Source organism: Epinephelus fuscoguttatus, linkage group LG20 (assembly GCF_011397635.1).
Source record: "Epinephelus fuscoguttatus linkage group LG20, E.fuscoguttatus.final_Chr_v1".
NCBI lineage: Eukaryota > Metazoa > Chordata > Actinopteri > Perciformes > Serranidae > Epinephelus > Epinephelus fuscoguttatus.
Window position 1 is genome coordinate 12,363,493 of NC_064771.1, and position 14,335 is coordinate 12,377,827.

The 14,335-nt window shown below is 41.4% G+C and overlaps 1 protein-coding gene across 2 annotated transcripts; it reads left to right on the forward strand.

The window, feature by feature from the left end:
• Positions 1-406: 406 nt before the first annotated feature.
• zdhhc16b (zinc finger DHHC-type palmitoyltransferase 16b) lies at positions 407-14,006 on the forward strand. 2 transcript variants are annotated; one of them, XM_049562632.1, is made up of 10 exons: positions 407-524; positions 6,983-7,287; positions 7,377-7,571; positions 8,816-8,904; positions 8,994-9,022; positions 9,124-9,257; positions 9,833-9,918; positions 10,020-10,143; positions 11,548-11,618; positions 11,783-14,006. In XM_049562632.1, the coding sequence occupies exons 2-10, from the start codon at positions 7,015-7,017 to the stop codon at positions 11,883-11,885; spliced, it is 1,104 nt and encodes a 367-aa protein (XP_049418589.1). In that variant the 5' UTR covers positions 407-524; positions 6,983-7,014; the 3' UTR covers positions 11,886-14,006. The 2 variants fall into 2 exon arrangements, with proteins under 2 accessions (XP_049418589.1, XP_049418590.1); XM_049562633.1 differs by having other exon boundaries at positions 410-524; positions 6,987-7,287.
• Positions 14,007-14,335: the final 329 nt, after the last annotated feature.

A 14,335-nucleotide genomic window follows, 5' to 3' on the forward strand; every position in this document is an offset into this window, starting at 1 on the left:
TACTGTCAATAACTAACAGGGTGTTATTTCACAATTTGTCATAACAACAGCGCGAATTGAGAGACGTTTTAATTTATGTTACAACAAAATATAACTTCATTTCCCAGGGAACATTGCGCGCTCTCAAGCGAGCTAGACCAAAGAAGCGAAAAAGAGAAAGAGGTCCCACTTTGCTGTTATTTTCAGGGACTGAACCCTTGTAGAGGAACTTTCCGTTGTATAACGGATTACCTGGGGAGAATCAACCAAACTGATATAATCTTGTTGAAAGAGCAGTTTAACCCTTCACTGCTACAATAAAATAAAAAAAAAGAAAACGACTTTTCTCTAGTGTGAAGTTTACCCGGAAGACGTATCCGCTTGCTAGTGTTGAGTGAAACATCTGTTTAATAGACAATCTTTGTGAATACCGCCGCTCTGTGTTGCGGGTCTGCTGCAGTCAGTGGAGACGATGGCTAACACTTTCACCTGACCATGACCTGATCGTAGAGCCGCAGGCTTGTCCGCCCACTTCACCTGACCAGGTACACTATGTCAATGTCACATTTGGTCCGAGTTAGTGAACTGTATTTATTAGAAATGTCTCTTAACGTGGGCGGGTTGAAGGTAGCTGGGGGCAGCTAGCAGCCAGCAGCTAGCTAACTTAACGGTAGAGCATGACATGTTGTGTTTTTTTATACTGGTTGATAAGATGAGATATTTACAAGACAGGGCCGGTCAGTGTTAACTGCATTAATTTGGATTTTTGTTGAAGTGTTTAATCTCAGTCGTCCATTGAATTCATCAGGCCAAAGGTGATATTCTCTGTGCGACTAGAGCTAACGTAACATGATAATAACAACAGACAGACCACATCGAGATATACCTGTATGTTTGTATACGGATGTTCTGGCTGTGTCTGTTGGTGCTTTCCACAGTTTCTAATCTAAACCAAAGAGGTAGGTAATATAATCTGAGGGGGGAATAATAACTGTTAAAATGTTAAAATGTTGTATTAATTTCACTCAGAACTGTAGGTTCAAAAATGTGCATCACTTGACTGTAATGAGGCCTTTTACACTGGGAAAATAAATCACTGGACATAATTAAATTATAACATTAGGGTTAGAAGCAATAATTCTTCAGTATCAATGAATCTGTTGATTATTTTCTCTATCCTCCTGAGACCCAAACCTTTGTTTGGTATGTATTTTTTATTTGCCCAGCTATCTGGGATCAGTAGGACCGTATAAAAAAAACCTAACATTGTCAACAATAATTAAGTCTCAATGCCCTCAAACGAGACAATAATAAAGTCCCACTGTCCTCAAACAAGTACTTCTTAATTAACAGTGTCTTAGCTTGTTACTGTTGCTAAAATTGGTCAAACTTGTTGCCATATCAAACTACAAACATTATTAATCATAGATAAACAAGTTTCTGCTTTTGCATGTGATCAGATTTTGTCCACTTTTGTGTCAGGATCGGCTGCAGACTGACTTGACAGAGATGGCTGCCATCTTGTTTCTACATGGATTAGTGTATTGTGCTCTTACCACCACTAGATGGCACAAAAAAAGTGTCCACGAACAAGGACAACAGGTCTAACTTCAGTAGAATGAAGTATAAGGTCAAGTAAACCCAAAATGTGATGTCCTCATATGAGGACACAGCGTCTCAGGAGCATATTCAGCTATTAATATGTTCATAAAATGAACTATTATAAGAAAAGTGAAAAATACCCATAAACTTCCCAAAGCTCAAAGTGACTTCCTCAGATGTCTTATTTATTTATTTATTTATTTATTTATTTATTTATTTATTTATTACAGCAGCAGCAAACCCACAAATATTCACTGACAATGAAATAAAGCAGCAAAAAAGCAGCAAATCCACATTTTGGAGAGGCTGGAACAGGGTATTGTCTGCCATGTTGATTGATTGATTGATTGATTGATTGATTGATTGATTGATTGATTGATTGATTAACAGCCAATCATTTCAGCTCTACACAATATTCTAATAACCATAACCCCAGTCACCATATTAATATAAATTTAGTTAGCCTATCTTCACATTTTGTTGTATTTCTTCATTAATACTTACTTATTAATACCAAGTTTTAGAACTGAATAATCAGAGAAAGCAAATGCAACAGATGAGCAGATGTGGTCAGTGTCAAAGCGACTGTTGAAAGTATTAAAGCTTTGCTGGAAGTGTTAACGAATGTGTGATGAATAATTTAGTGACGAATATAATGATGAGGATTGCAAAAAAAAACTGTTTTCCAATACTTTCACCAAGAGTCAAAAATCAAAGACATTTTTATATTGTAAAAAATGTATGTATATATCCTACTTAAAAAAACAAGCATCTAAGTCTTAGTCTACTTGTGTGTTTGCATGATTTAAGAATGTCACATGTGAACTTTATCCGCAGTTTTTTTTTTTTTTTTTTCATCAGAATGACAGTATTGAACCAGCAGCCTGTCTAAAATCCTCCTCCTCCTCCTCTTTGAATCAGACAGACTGAGACACAACAGAGGTAGAAGAAAGGGAGATCACTGCCAGTGTTTCTCACTGTAATAAGCTTTACTTTGTCCTCTAAGACCAGATTTAGGGCAGCAGGTTGCCATAGACAGCAGCGTCCGGCTGTGTGCCACTCTCTCCTGTTCCACCTGTCGCTCCCTGGTACATGCACATTTACTGTGCCTTTTTAAGGTCTTGTTTAGGCAGCCATCAGCCGGTCTGTGCAACAGGCATAGGTGCTGCTGTGTGTCTGTTCAGGTGGCGGTATGTTTGTCATATGTTTGGACTGTGGTCATGGTCAGTCAAAACAAGCTTTTTGAGTGTGACAACTGGGAACTTGCTTTTGAATACTTTATAATATTTCACAGATCACATGATTAATTGCAAATATAATGAAAGAATTTGTCAATTAGTAAATAATAATCCATTACAGCTCTACTCTCACAATCAGAACAATATCAAATTTGATTAATTTACTTCCATTAACTCTTATTAATGCAACAGTATAAATTTCGAACATAACCATGATGCACATGTTGACATCTGTTAACACACAGACGCCCAGTCTCACACAGTTGTAACAGGCAATCATAATTTCGGGCTGTAAATATCTGATTATCGAATTTTCTTCATCAAGACATAATCTGTCGAGAGACAACAGAGGTACAGGTAAAAATTAATGGTTTCCCTCATGCCCATCTATCAAATCATCAATTTGTCCTACTGTGCCATGAGTAGTAGCTGCTATTAGGTGATCAATAGAAAATGATCACCCATTAGTCATTTCAGTAATTTCAAGTAAGAAAGCCGAACATGGTCTTGTATTTGCCTCTTAAATGTGAGGAGTTCACTTTTTTTTTTGTCATAATGTGAATATCTGGGTTTTGGACTACAGAGCTGGAAAATTAAAACATACCATTTGAATATGTCACCTTGGGCTCTGGGAAATTGCAAAGAGCTATTAAAATATTTTCAGACACTTTATTGACAAAGCGATTAACCATCTGTAAGAAAATGACGGGAAAATGAAACGATAATGAAAACAAACATTAGTTCCAGGCCCATCGAACTGTTTGATGGTGTTGATTGGTTCTGATTTTATTGACAAAACAATGAAATGATAGCTCACTCTGGGAAATAATCTGCAGGTTAGTAAAAAAGTGATTGTTAGTTATCAGGCTGGGTATCAGAACTCAGTACCTTTCAAATCAAATCAGATCATCTTTATTTATATACAGTACAGGCCAAAAGTTTGGACACACCTTCTCATTCAATGCGTTTTCTTTATTTTCATGACTATTTACATTGTAGATTCTCACTGAAGGCATCAAAACTATGAATGAACACACGTGGAGTTATGTACTTAACAAAAAAAGGTGAAATAACTGAAAACATGTTTTATATTCTAGTTTCTTCAAAATAGCCACCCTTTGCTCTGATTACTGCTTTGCACACTCTTGGCATTCTCTCCATGAGCTTCAAGAGGTAGTCACCTGAAATGGTTTTCCAACAGTCTTGAAGGAGTTCCCAGAGGTGTTTAGCACTTGTTGGCCCCTTTGCCTTCACTCTGCGGTCCAGCTCACCCCAAACCATCTCGATTGGGTTCAGATCCGGTGACTGTGGAGGCCAGGTCATCTGCCGCAGCACTCCATCACTCTCCTTCTTGGTCAAATAGCCCTTACACAGCCTGGAGGTGTGTTTGGGGTCATTGTCCTGTTGAAAAATAAATGATCGTCCAACTAAACGCAAACCGGATGGGATGGCATGTCGCTGCAGGATGCTGTGGTAGCCATGCTGGTTCAGTGTGCCTTCAATTTTGAATAAATCCCCAACAGTGTCACCAGCAAAACACCCCCACACCATCACACCTCCTCCTCCATGCTTCACAGTGGGAACCAGGCATGTGGAATCCATCCGTTCACCTTTTCTGCGTCTCACAAAGACACGGCGGTTGGAACCAAAGATCTCAAATTTGGACTCATCAGACCAAAGCACAGATTTCCACTGGTCTAATGTCCATTCCTTGTGTTTCTTGGCCCAAACAAATCTCTTCTGCTTGTTGCCTCTCCTTAGCAGTGGTTTCCTAGCAGCTATTTGACCATGAAGGCCTGATTCGCGCAGTCTCCTCTTAACAGTTGTTCTAGAGATGGGTCTGCTGCTAGAACTCTGTGTGGCATTCATCTGGTCTCTGATCTGAGCTGCTGTTAACTTGCGATTTCTGAGGCTGGTGACTCGGATGAACTTATCCTCAGAAGCAGAGGTGACTCTTGGTCTTCCTTTCCTGGGTTGGTCCTCATGTGTGCCAGTTTCGTTGTAGCGCTTGATGGTTTTTGCGACTCCACTTGGGGACACATTTAAAGTTTTTGCAATTTTCCGGACTGACTGACCTTCATTTCTTAAAGTAATGATGGCCACTCGTTTTCTTTAGTTAGCTGATTGGTTCTTGCCATAATATGAATTTTAACAGTTGTCCAATAGGGCTGTCGGCTGTGTATTAACCTGACTTCTGCACAACACAACTGATGGTCCCAACCCCATTGATAAAGCAAGAAATTCCACTAATTAACCCTGATAAGGCACACCTGTGAAGTGGAAACCATTTCAGGTGACTACCTCTTGAAGCTCATGGAGAGAATGCCAAGAGTGTGCAAAGCAGTAATCAGAGCAAAGGGTGGCTATTTTGAAGAAACTAGAATATAAAACATGTTTTCAGTTATTTCACCTTTTTTTGTTAAGTACATAACTCCACATGTGTTCATTCATAGTTTTGATGCCTTCAGTGAGAATCTACAATATAAATAGTCATGAAAATAAAGAAAACGCATTGAATGAGAAGGTGTGTCCAAACTTTTGGCCTGTACTGTAGCACATTTAACAACAACCGCAGTTGACTTAAGTGCTGTACAAAATAAAAGAATGACACACAAATATATGGCACTATAAAATGTACATAAATATAAAACAGAATAAAACCGGTAAGAACAAATACATACATAAAATGTTTATGAAATACCAAAATATTAAAACCACTACAAACAACCAAAAGCAACTGAAAACATGTATGTTTTAAGATTTATCTTCAGAATGTCACTGGAGGGGGAGCATTTGATTGAGAGCAGAACGCTATCCCAAAGCTTTGGAGCAGCTACCGCAAAGGCATGGTGTCCCTTAACCCCTTAACCTTTAACCAAAATAACCCAGCACCAAGTAGTATTGGCACCTCTCAAGTTAAATGATACCTGCATTTGATCCTTTTTGTACCTACATCTAGAAAAAAATGACTGTTAGTATGGTTTTGTTTGCAGCCAGTCATGGCAAACAATCTTAATTTCAACACAGCATGTGACTGTCCCACTCCAGCAGCAGCTACCTACAACCCATACAGTCTGTGGTGTGGTGAAGCTGAGTGCGGTGTGTGGGCTGCTCAGTGTGCAGAGAAGCCATCAAAATGCAAAATTAAACAATTTTACACAACTGGATGCTTCTATTCAAATAACAGGTATGGCATGAACTACTGTTGATATCAGTATCATTTTAAGGCTATTGATATTGGTGCTGGTATTGTAATTTTAAAAATATCCAGCACCAGTTAGGTGCAGACCTAAGCTTGACTTCTTGTGATTACTGCTAGCTTTTCATCATGATCTCCCTAATGTTATAGAGTTAATGTGTTCACCATGATTTATTAATGTCGCATGTTGAACCTTTTAATGAAGACAGAATGGAAAACCTATCTGTGTCATCCTGAGTGACTCTGGCCGATGGGACATGTGTCACACTTAGTTTTTAAGCTCAGTCACTTATTCCACTTTCATAGGCTTTTTTTTTTCCCAGCGTGTGTTTGCAGTGGTCACTGTGGACAGTCTGGTCTCAGCTCAGACAGAGGGCAGCCTGCTGACACGCCGTACTGTTACTGTCTAAAGGTCCTGATTAGCAGCTCTCATTATTAATGCCATCCTATTTTGGAGAACCTGAACAAGCCTTATCTGTGTAACCTATACTCACTTTCATGAAATGATGCCCTGGATCAGGTGGCTACTTTATTTCCTTCTTAAGACATTCATCTCATTGCATTTCCCTCTTACAGGGTTACCTCTCTGCCTCTCCCCTGCAAGTTTCTCAGGGGTTTTTGGCCTGTGGATGTGGATTTGCTGTGAATTATTAACAGGAGAAGTTTATTTGTAGGGGCTGACGGGCATAGCTCATTACCTGATAGCCCGTCCTTGTTTGCTTTGACGGACATGTGTCACACTGAAGATGCTGTCACAGAACTTGACCGGTGCTTTCTAGGAGTGGAGGTCCCTCGTGCTGCCTTCTTGTATCTTGGCTGTTAGTTTCAAATGTGCAAAGCGCTCCCACAGCCGAGATGACAGTGGAAAACTCCATCAGGCTACGCTACGAAGAGCTGCTGTTTTACGCCGCCCTGGTTTGTAACTGTTGGGGTGTGTGTCTGTGTGTTTGTGTGTGTCTGGAAGGCAGAGCGTGTAGGAGAGGAGGTGGCGGTGGCATGCGTATGGGCAGCAGCTGGAGGTGGCAGCTCTCCCGGGCCATGAGACTCGCGCTGCGCTGGTGCCGGCTGTGCCGCCCGCAGAGAGGAAGCCGAGGCGGGGGGACCAGCAAGCCGTGGATCAGCGGCAGGTTCTTGGAGCTGTGGAGCTACAGCAAGCTCCTGCTCAAGTCCCTTTACTCCAACAGCCTCACCAACGCAGACACTCTGCTGGACTGTGCATTCGAGCCCGTCTACTGGATTGTGGACAATGTGACCCGCTGGTTTGGCCTGGTAGGATTTCTATTCTGGGTGCTTCTCCTCTGTCTACACCCCCAAACTCTGGTCCTAACCCTCTCGTGTCTGTTCTCTTCCTCTCTCAGGTGTTTGTCTGTCTAGTCATTATGCTAACAACCTCAGTTGTGGTCATCGTCTACCTGTTCGTCCTACCCACGATCCTCAACACTTATTCTGTGTACTGGGTCGCCTGGCACCTCTGCTGTGGCCACTGGCTCCTTGTCATGGTTGTCTTCCATTACTACAAGGCCACCACCACCGCCGCAGGACACCCGCCCAAGGTACCAAACTCCTGATAAATGCTGACATGTTATGGCATGTCTACTGTGGCATGACATTTGTACTTTGGTATGATTTGTTACAACAGAGTACTGCAGGAATGAGTCCTGAACCTATAAATGAGTTAACATTTTTGCACTTCCAGTTCCCTAGTCTTGAAGTTGATGGGTTTTTTTGAATAGGTTAGATGACTGAATAAAGAATAACCATTAGTACATCAGTTACTCACCATGTGTTACCTTGAATTCATGAAGAAAGCTTTGTTTTTCTCACATGCTTCATGGGTGAACGAGGAATCCAAAAAACGCAAACATTCCTCATTGATTCAAGTAAATGGGGACTGTGTTAAACAGCAGCAAAACTATATCAAATCGTCCGTTTACAAACTCTCATACAACTTGTGCAGTGTAATCCAAGTCTCATTTCGTATGTCGTATGCTCAGTACTTCCGTAACACATGCAGTTTTGCCAAAACATGATAACTTAAAACACGTCCACCGTGCCTGAGCATGCGTGTGCTCTGCTTGAGCAGAGTTTAAGCACACACGTATGCCTAGGCGTGCTACTCTGCCGTGCATAACACTGTTTGTACTGACGTCTTTTAAACTGAAAGGTTGCTCGAAGCACTTTTCGAGTCGAAGAATATACAAAAGCGGTACTAATAAAACACAACAATATACATAAGCCTACACCAGCATATATAAACACATATATACCTTTGAGCATGCATACATACACACATGGCTGCAAAAATACATACACACCCATACACACAGCAAGTCTATCAACTGTCAGGAAAGGCCAATCTGTGGAAGTAAGTTTTGAGACGAGATGTAAAGACGTGAACAGAGTCAGCTGATCTGACGCTCAGTGGGAGGCTGTTCCAAAGCCGAGGAGCAAAAACTGAAAAGGCTCGATCACCCTTTGTTTTTCACCTGGACTCTGAAACAGTTGGAAGACCCAGACTAGCAGACCCGCCTGTTGGGGCGGTACAAAAATGCATGCATTTGGGAAGTGTACAACTCTGTAAGTGAAATTTGGAACTTTGCCTTTTTTGGATTCGTTATTCGCCAGAGGCAGGGAAGAATTTCCACTGCCCATTATAAGCTTTTAGGGGTCTTAAAAAGACAGTGTTGTATCATTGGCATTTTTGTAGATAAATTGTCTCTGTCTTTTTCTTTGTTAGCTTGACGTCTGTCGTTCCAATAATATATCCTCTCAATTTGTGTTTCTGTGTTTATTTTAGGACAAACTTCACATTCCCTCAGTGTCCATCTGTAAGAAATGCATCACTCCAAAACCGCCCAGGACGCACCACTGCAGCATCTGCAACGTGTAAGACAACCAAATAACAATTCATATGAACAGATTCTGCCAGTTTTGTCTTTGTAAATTTGATTTAAACAGTTTCTGTTACATTACAGGTGTGTTTTGAAGATGGACCACCACTGTCGTATCCTTCTGACAAGCAACACACACACGCACAAAAAAACTCAAAACTGCTCAAACTTTTTTATCCCCATTTTGTACACATTGAACTTAACATGTTTCCAGCCTGGTTGAACAACTGTGTGGGCCATTTCAACCACCGCTACTTCTTCTCCTTCTGCCTATACATGACCCTGGGCTGCATCTACTGCAGCATCAGCAGCAGGGACTTGTTTCTGGACGCCTACAGTGCTATAGAGGTGAGGTGAAGAATTATAATAGCCAGCAGTATCTAAGTGTAAATCAGTAGTTCCACAGGTAAAAGATAAAATGTGTGTTTTTGTCCCTTTAACCTTCAGGCTACCACTGTTGCTAATGGCACGGGTAGAGACGGTGTCCAGTTTAGACAAGGAGCTATGATGAAATGTTATGTACACTGGCACCTGCCAGACGGCAGCAAGACAGCAGAAGATGAGCTCTGATAGCAAATGATAAGCGAAACAAGAGACACGAAAAGGATCTTTGCTCTCCGCTCTCACATTTAACTCTGATCCAGGACGGCCTTATATCCAAGGTGGCTGTGCACCAGCTGGTAAACAAACTGCTCTGGGCTTTGAATACCAATTAGTTTAAAGGTTTGGAAGTCCGTGCCACCCAAAGATCACTTGCCCAGGAACAGGATCCAGCGTGTTAGACCTGTCACGTACCCATATTGTAAACAGCCTTCTGATGCTGAGCCAAAATGACCTCAGAGCAGGGAGCTCACTGTGAGGGAAGAACTCCATATCTGACACCAGGATAAATAGTTAGCCTGACTGTTTTCTGTCCCCTTCAGAGATACTATCAGACCCCTCCTCCAACAGAGACCTACAGAGACAGCACTGCCCACAAGAGTGTCATTTTCCTCTGGGTGCTGACCAGGTAGGAAAAACTTCCCCACATGTATTTCCCTTCTTTAAACATCTGCTAAAGGTTGATGACATCATGCAGACAGCTCAGGTTGTAATATGTCCTCCCTGCAGCTCGGTGGCTGTAGCTCTTGGAGGACTCACCCTGTGGCACACCATACTCATCAGCAGAGGAGAGACCAGCGTGGAGCGCCACATCAACCGCAAAGAGGCCAGAAGACTGAAGGAGAAGGGCAAGGTACACACACGCATGTACAAACCAGCACTGGACCACTGAGTGCTCTTATTGGGAACATGTAATTGTAAATTTTAAGACACAAAGCTTGAAGGTATAATATGCAACATTTCCACATCAAAATTTATAAGAACGAGCAGACCTTTGTCATATTTTTTGTTTAATTGTGTACTTCTGTTATCCCAAATGTTTACAACAATATTCAGGCCCAGAGAAATCTGTAATATTTTTAAGGTAACAGTGCATTACATTTGCTCACCTGTCAATGGTGTCATATTCCCTTTACTCCCTGTAGTTGCTTTACCTTCTGAGGACACACCAGATGATACATCAAAGAGTGAGGAAGGAATCAGAACTTTCTCCGAGTTATACTCAGTAATGCCCCGTTTACACAGAAAGCGTTTAAGCAGCTGGAGGAGGCTTTTTGTAATTGCCCCACGTCATCTCTTTTTCGTCGTCTTCTTTCCCATTGTCCAATCGGATGATTTGAGAAGCAGGTTCTATGGTGGTCCTAACAACAAGTTTACAACTGGTAAACTGGTGGTAGCAGTTGCCCGATATCCAGAGCTATACGGCCCAACGATAGACAGCAGGTTGTCAAACTGCACCCGAGTCCTAAAATATGCCTGGAAACAGCCATCATGGAGGCGAAGCTCCTGGACCAACTGGTGGTACTCCCCTTGATCCACCCTCCTTTTTTAGGGTCTCATGTATCTTCATAGATTTTTGTTTCTCTGTGCCCGACAAACTATTTACTGACTGATGACATGGAAAGGTTAACAATAAAAAGGCGCAGCAAGCGTTTTTTTTTACTAGTGGCATTCAATTCAAAAAGGCAGTGCGATGCCTAATTTATTGATCTATTTTGACATCAATGCAGCTTACAATGATGAATGACAAGTGGCTCATGCTAGCCATCAAGCTAATGAGTATGGTAACGCTGTAACATTAAGACAATGTTTAACATGGTCAGAGTTATTTTTTAGTATGATAGTTTTGACCACAGCTAACAGCACTGAGCAACTCTACAGTTGAATTCGCCACGTAACGTTAGCTACAGTAGCGTTAGCTACGTTAGTTGTGGCAGATTTTTTAGAATGAAATTATCTAACAGGAATAAACATGACGAAACCTTACATGAATAAAACTTAAATAAATTTCCTCGTCAGTAAACGTGATCTCTGCCCGTCACGTCAGATAGAACAGTGGTGTTTGTTTAACAAGGACAACAACTCCCATGATCCCACGCTGCTTCACAACGTCATCAAAGTCTACTTTTTGTTGTTTTGAGTGAGAGACCTGTAGCAGCAGAAATTGCATGCTGTGCGCTAAATAATGTTAACTGTTGTTAACCCCTTCAAAAATGGCACATTAACAGCTGTTAATACTTCTTTTGTTTCGATGCAGGTGTTCAGAAATCCATATCACCATGGTGCAGTGAACAACTGGAGGTTACTGCTTGGTGTGGAAAGGAGGAGGTGAGTTCAGTTACCCATATTTCTAAATGCTGCCTGTTGAAATGTCACTGTTTATTTTATTTCAGTCACTGTTTAACAATCTCTGGTTACCATGGTGAAAGCAAGTGCAGTTAAACACCACAGTTTTGTTTCCAGCCACAATTATTTGTCTTTCTGTTCCTCAGTCACTGGTTCACACGGGTCCTGTTGCCCTCCAGCCATCTTCCCAATGGGGATGGCATCATGTGGGACTGCAGCTTCACCAGAAGAGACCCCATGGCCATCTGATCCTCACCCTTGTTTCTTTTTTAAACTCCAAACCATATCAAAAAACTCTAACCTGCATTTACACCACAGGCAGTGTGAGTGATGTTTCACGCTGCTGTGACCAGCTCGGGACAAAGAAAAGAAGCTCCTGCTGCTACAGTCACTTGGCGAGGAAAAAGCTTTGTAGTTATATAAATACACATAACTTGCTGCATTGGTATTTGCACTGCTTTAAATGGGACCCACATGGGAATAACCACTCGTGATTCATCGTCTTAGGACGCATATCATTTCAACCTTTCTCCAGTGGACCTGTAACAGTAGGTCTTATTGTGGACATCGCCACCAGCTGATGTCACCCTGCGACTGCAGCGCTGTTGACTTACGTGATGTGTAAATGGTGCTGCTGGTCAGCATTGTTAAAAAGCCCAAACCTTTCTTAACGAAGAGTATGGTGTGTTCCCCAGTATGGGAGGCACTGATGAACACCACAGCTTGAAGTTAAAGGTGCTATGTGTTGCATTTACAGATACTAATACAACACACATACTAAACAAATACTTTGACCTGTCAGAGAAGGTCTCATTTGTTGACACTGTTTAAATGTGCCAGTGTTAAAGTAATAGTCTTGAAGATTTTCATTTAAATAAATTGTCTGTTTAGTCACTATCTATGACCATATGAGGTACACAGTGGTGATTGAGCCAACTGATGAAAGACCTTGCATTTGTAGTGTAATGAACTGGGTGTGTGTGGCGACATTCCTGGGAGAAATCGCAAGCGGAGCATCACCCAGCAGTGGTTGGTCCGCCAGAGAGTGTAGGCAGAGCTAATGTAACAGACTTGCTCTTCAACCTCAAGCTCCGAGGAGTAGTGGCCATTCTGTGGAATTACAACTTGGTCAGTCGCGTGATGTCACAGGCCCAAAAGACACCTATAAATCAGTGGCTTCATTTCTTTGAATGTCACACCCCTCACTAAATGACTCATTTCACTATCGGGATTTGATCCATTCAGTCTGGTAACGTCTCAAAAGTCCAGAAGACCTGCACAATTTATTTATTTTACCCCTTTACAAGTTAGACAAGTTAGCTTAGTGCTAAGTTAGCTACTTAGGAGGCGAAGTCCCTCGTGTGCTTGCTCTAGGGACCCAATGATTCGGTGTATCGGGTAATTTTACACCCAAGAAGCGGAACTTTTCTGGCTTTATGCGCCATTGAGCAACTTGAGAATGAAACGGGCACCACCTTCAACATTTTATCCAGTTCTCAACACACCTGCAGTCACCACTTGTCTCCATATGTGCTGCCAAAGAAAACACAACAGATATTCAAGATTGTGACTTTAATGTGCTCATGGTTCATTGTCTATAAAATGCAACATATAGCATCTTTGATAATGGACGTCCCGATGATCCCTGACTTCATGCAGAGCCAGAGATATGAGCCTCGTCCTCGTCTACTTATTGAAGAGGTCTTGTATGTTGTCTATAATAACTGTTTATGTGTGTTGGGCTGAGGATAAAACCAAGTGTTTCTTAATGTGATGAGGCAAGTTGTGAGGTAAAAACATATTCTCAATGTTAATCTTTGATTTTGTTCTTTAAATGTCCTGTGATTATTTAAACATTTTAAAAATGTATTTTAAGGTTTACTGCCCTGCATGTTTGCACCTGCAGTATTCTGCTGCTGTGTCTTGGGGAGTGTGTGCTAATGAGACTGAAAACAAGTCTGAACTGACTGCCGAAGAGGAGTGAGAAACCAAAAGTTTGATACACTTGTGCTTAAACTTGAATCTTTTGCTTACTTGCCAGTTTAGTTAAAAAAAAAGAAGAAAAAACCTGCACAGCAGTCATCCTGATTTTAGGTCTTTGACACTGATAAAGAAATTGTTGTGCCTTGTTTGGTTGTTCAGCCTTTACATTGAGGCACTTTAAGTGAATCAGGCACTGTGAACTGTAATTCCACATTTTTAATTCCCTTTCATATTTTCCACCCCAAAATGTTCATACCAATAACTTAATGATAGATTGGGTGGATTTGTAGTTGCCATAGAAACATGACGTACAGCTGTGATATCATGTATGGAGCTGTGCTCCACTTTGATTTACTTTGTCTTTTTCAATAAAACACGTGTTTCATATTTTGAGTTATAAGTGTTTCTATTTTAAATGTGAACTAGAATTACAGCCTTGTGGTTATACGCCTGTATGCACCAGTCAGGTTGCTCATAGAGTTTACATCCATGTCTGTGAAAACATGGATGCTTCACACACACATCTTCCCCCGGCAGCACAGAAGATCTATTCCAACAGCACAGTTACAAGGTGGACACCCAAGATTAGTGTCACTAATTCAGTATCTAACCAACTGTTTCCCATCCCATCCAATTGCAGAATTTTAATCCGTGTTCCTGAGTTATGACACTGGATAATGGCCAGAAAAGTGTTTTTACAAAACATGATGTCATGG

What these genes read in the sequence shown, in the direction of transcription:
- zdhhc16b (XM_049562632.1), top strand. Translation starts at nt 7,015, where the DNA reads ATGCGTATGGGCAGCAGCTGGAGGTGGCAGCTCTCCCGGGCCATGAGA. An exon ending in TGACCCGCTGGTTTGGCCTG is followed by an intron (nt 7,288 to 7,376) that starts GTAGGATTTCTA and finishes TTCCTCTCTCAG; the next exon opens with GTGTTTGTCTGTCTAGTCAT. An exon ending in TTCCTCTGGGTGCTGACCAG is followed by an intron (nt 9,919 to 10,019) that starts GTAGGAAAAACT and finishes TCCTCCCTGCAG; the next exon opens with CTCGGTGGCTGTAGCTCTTG.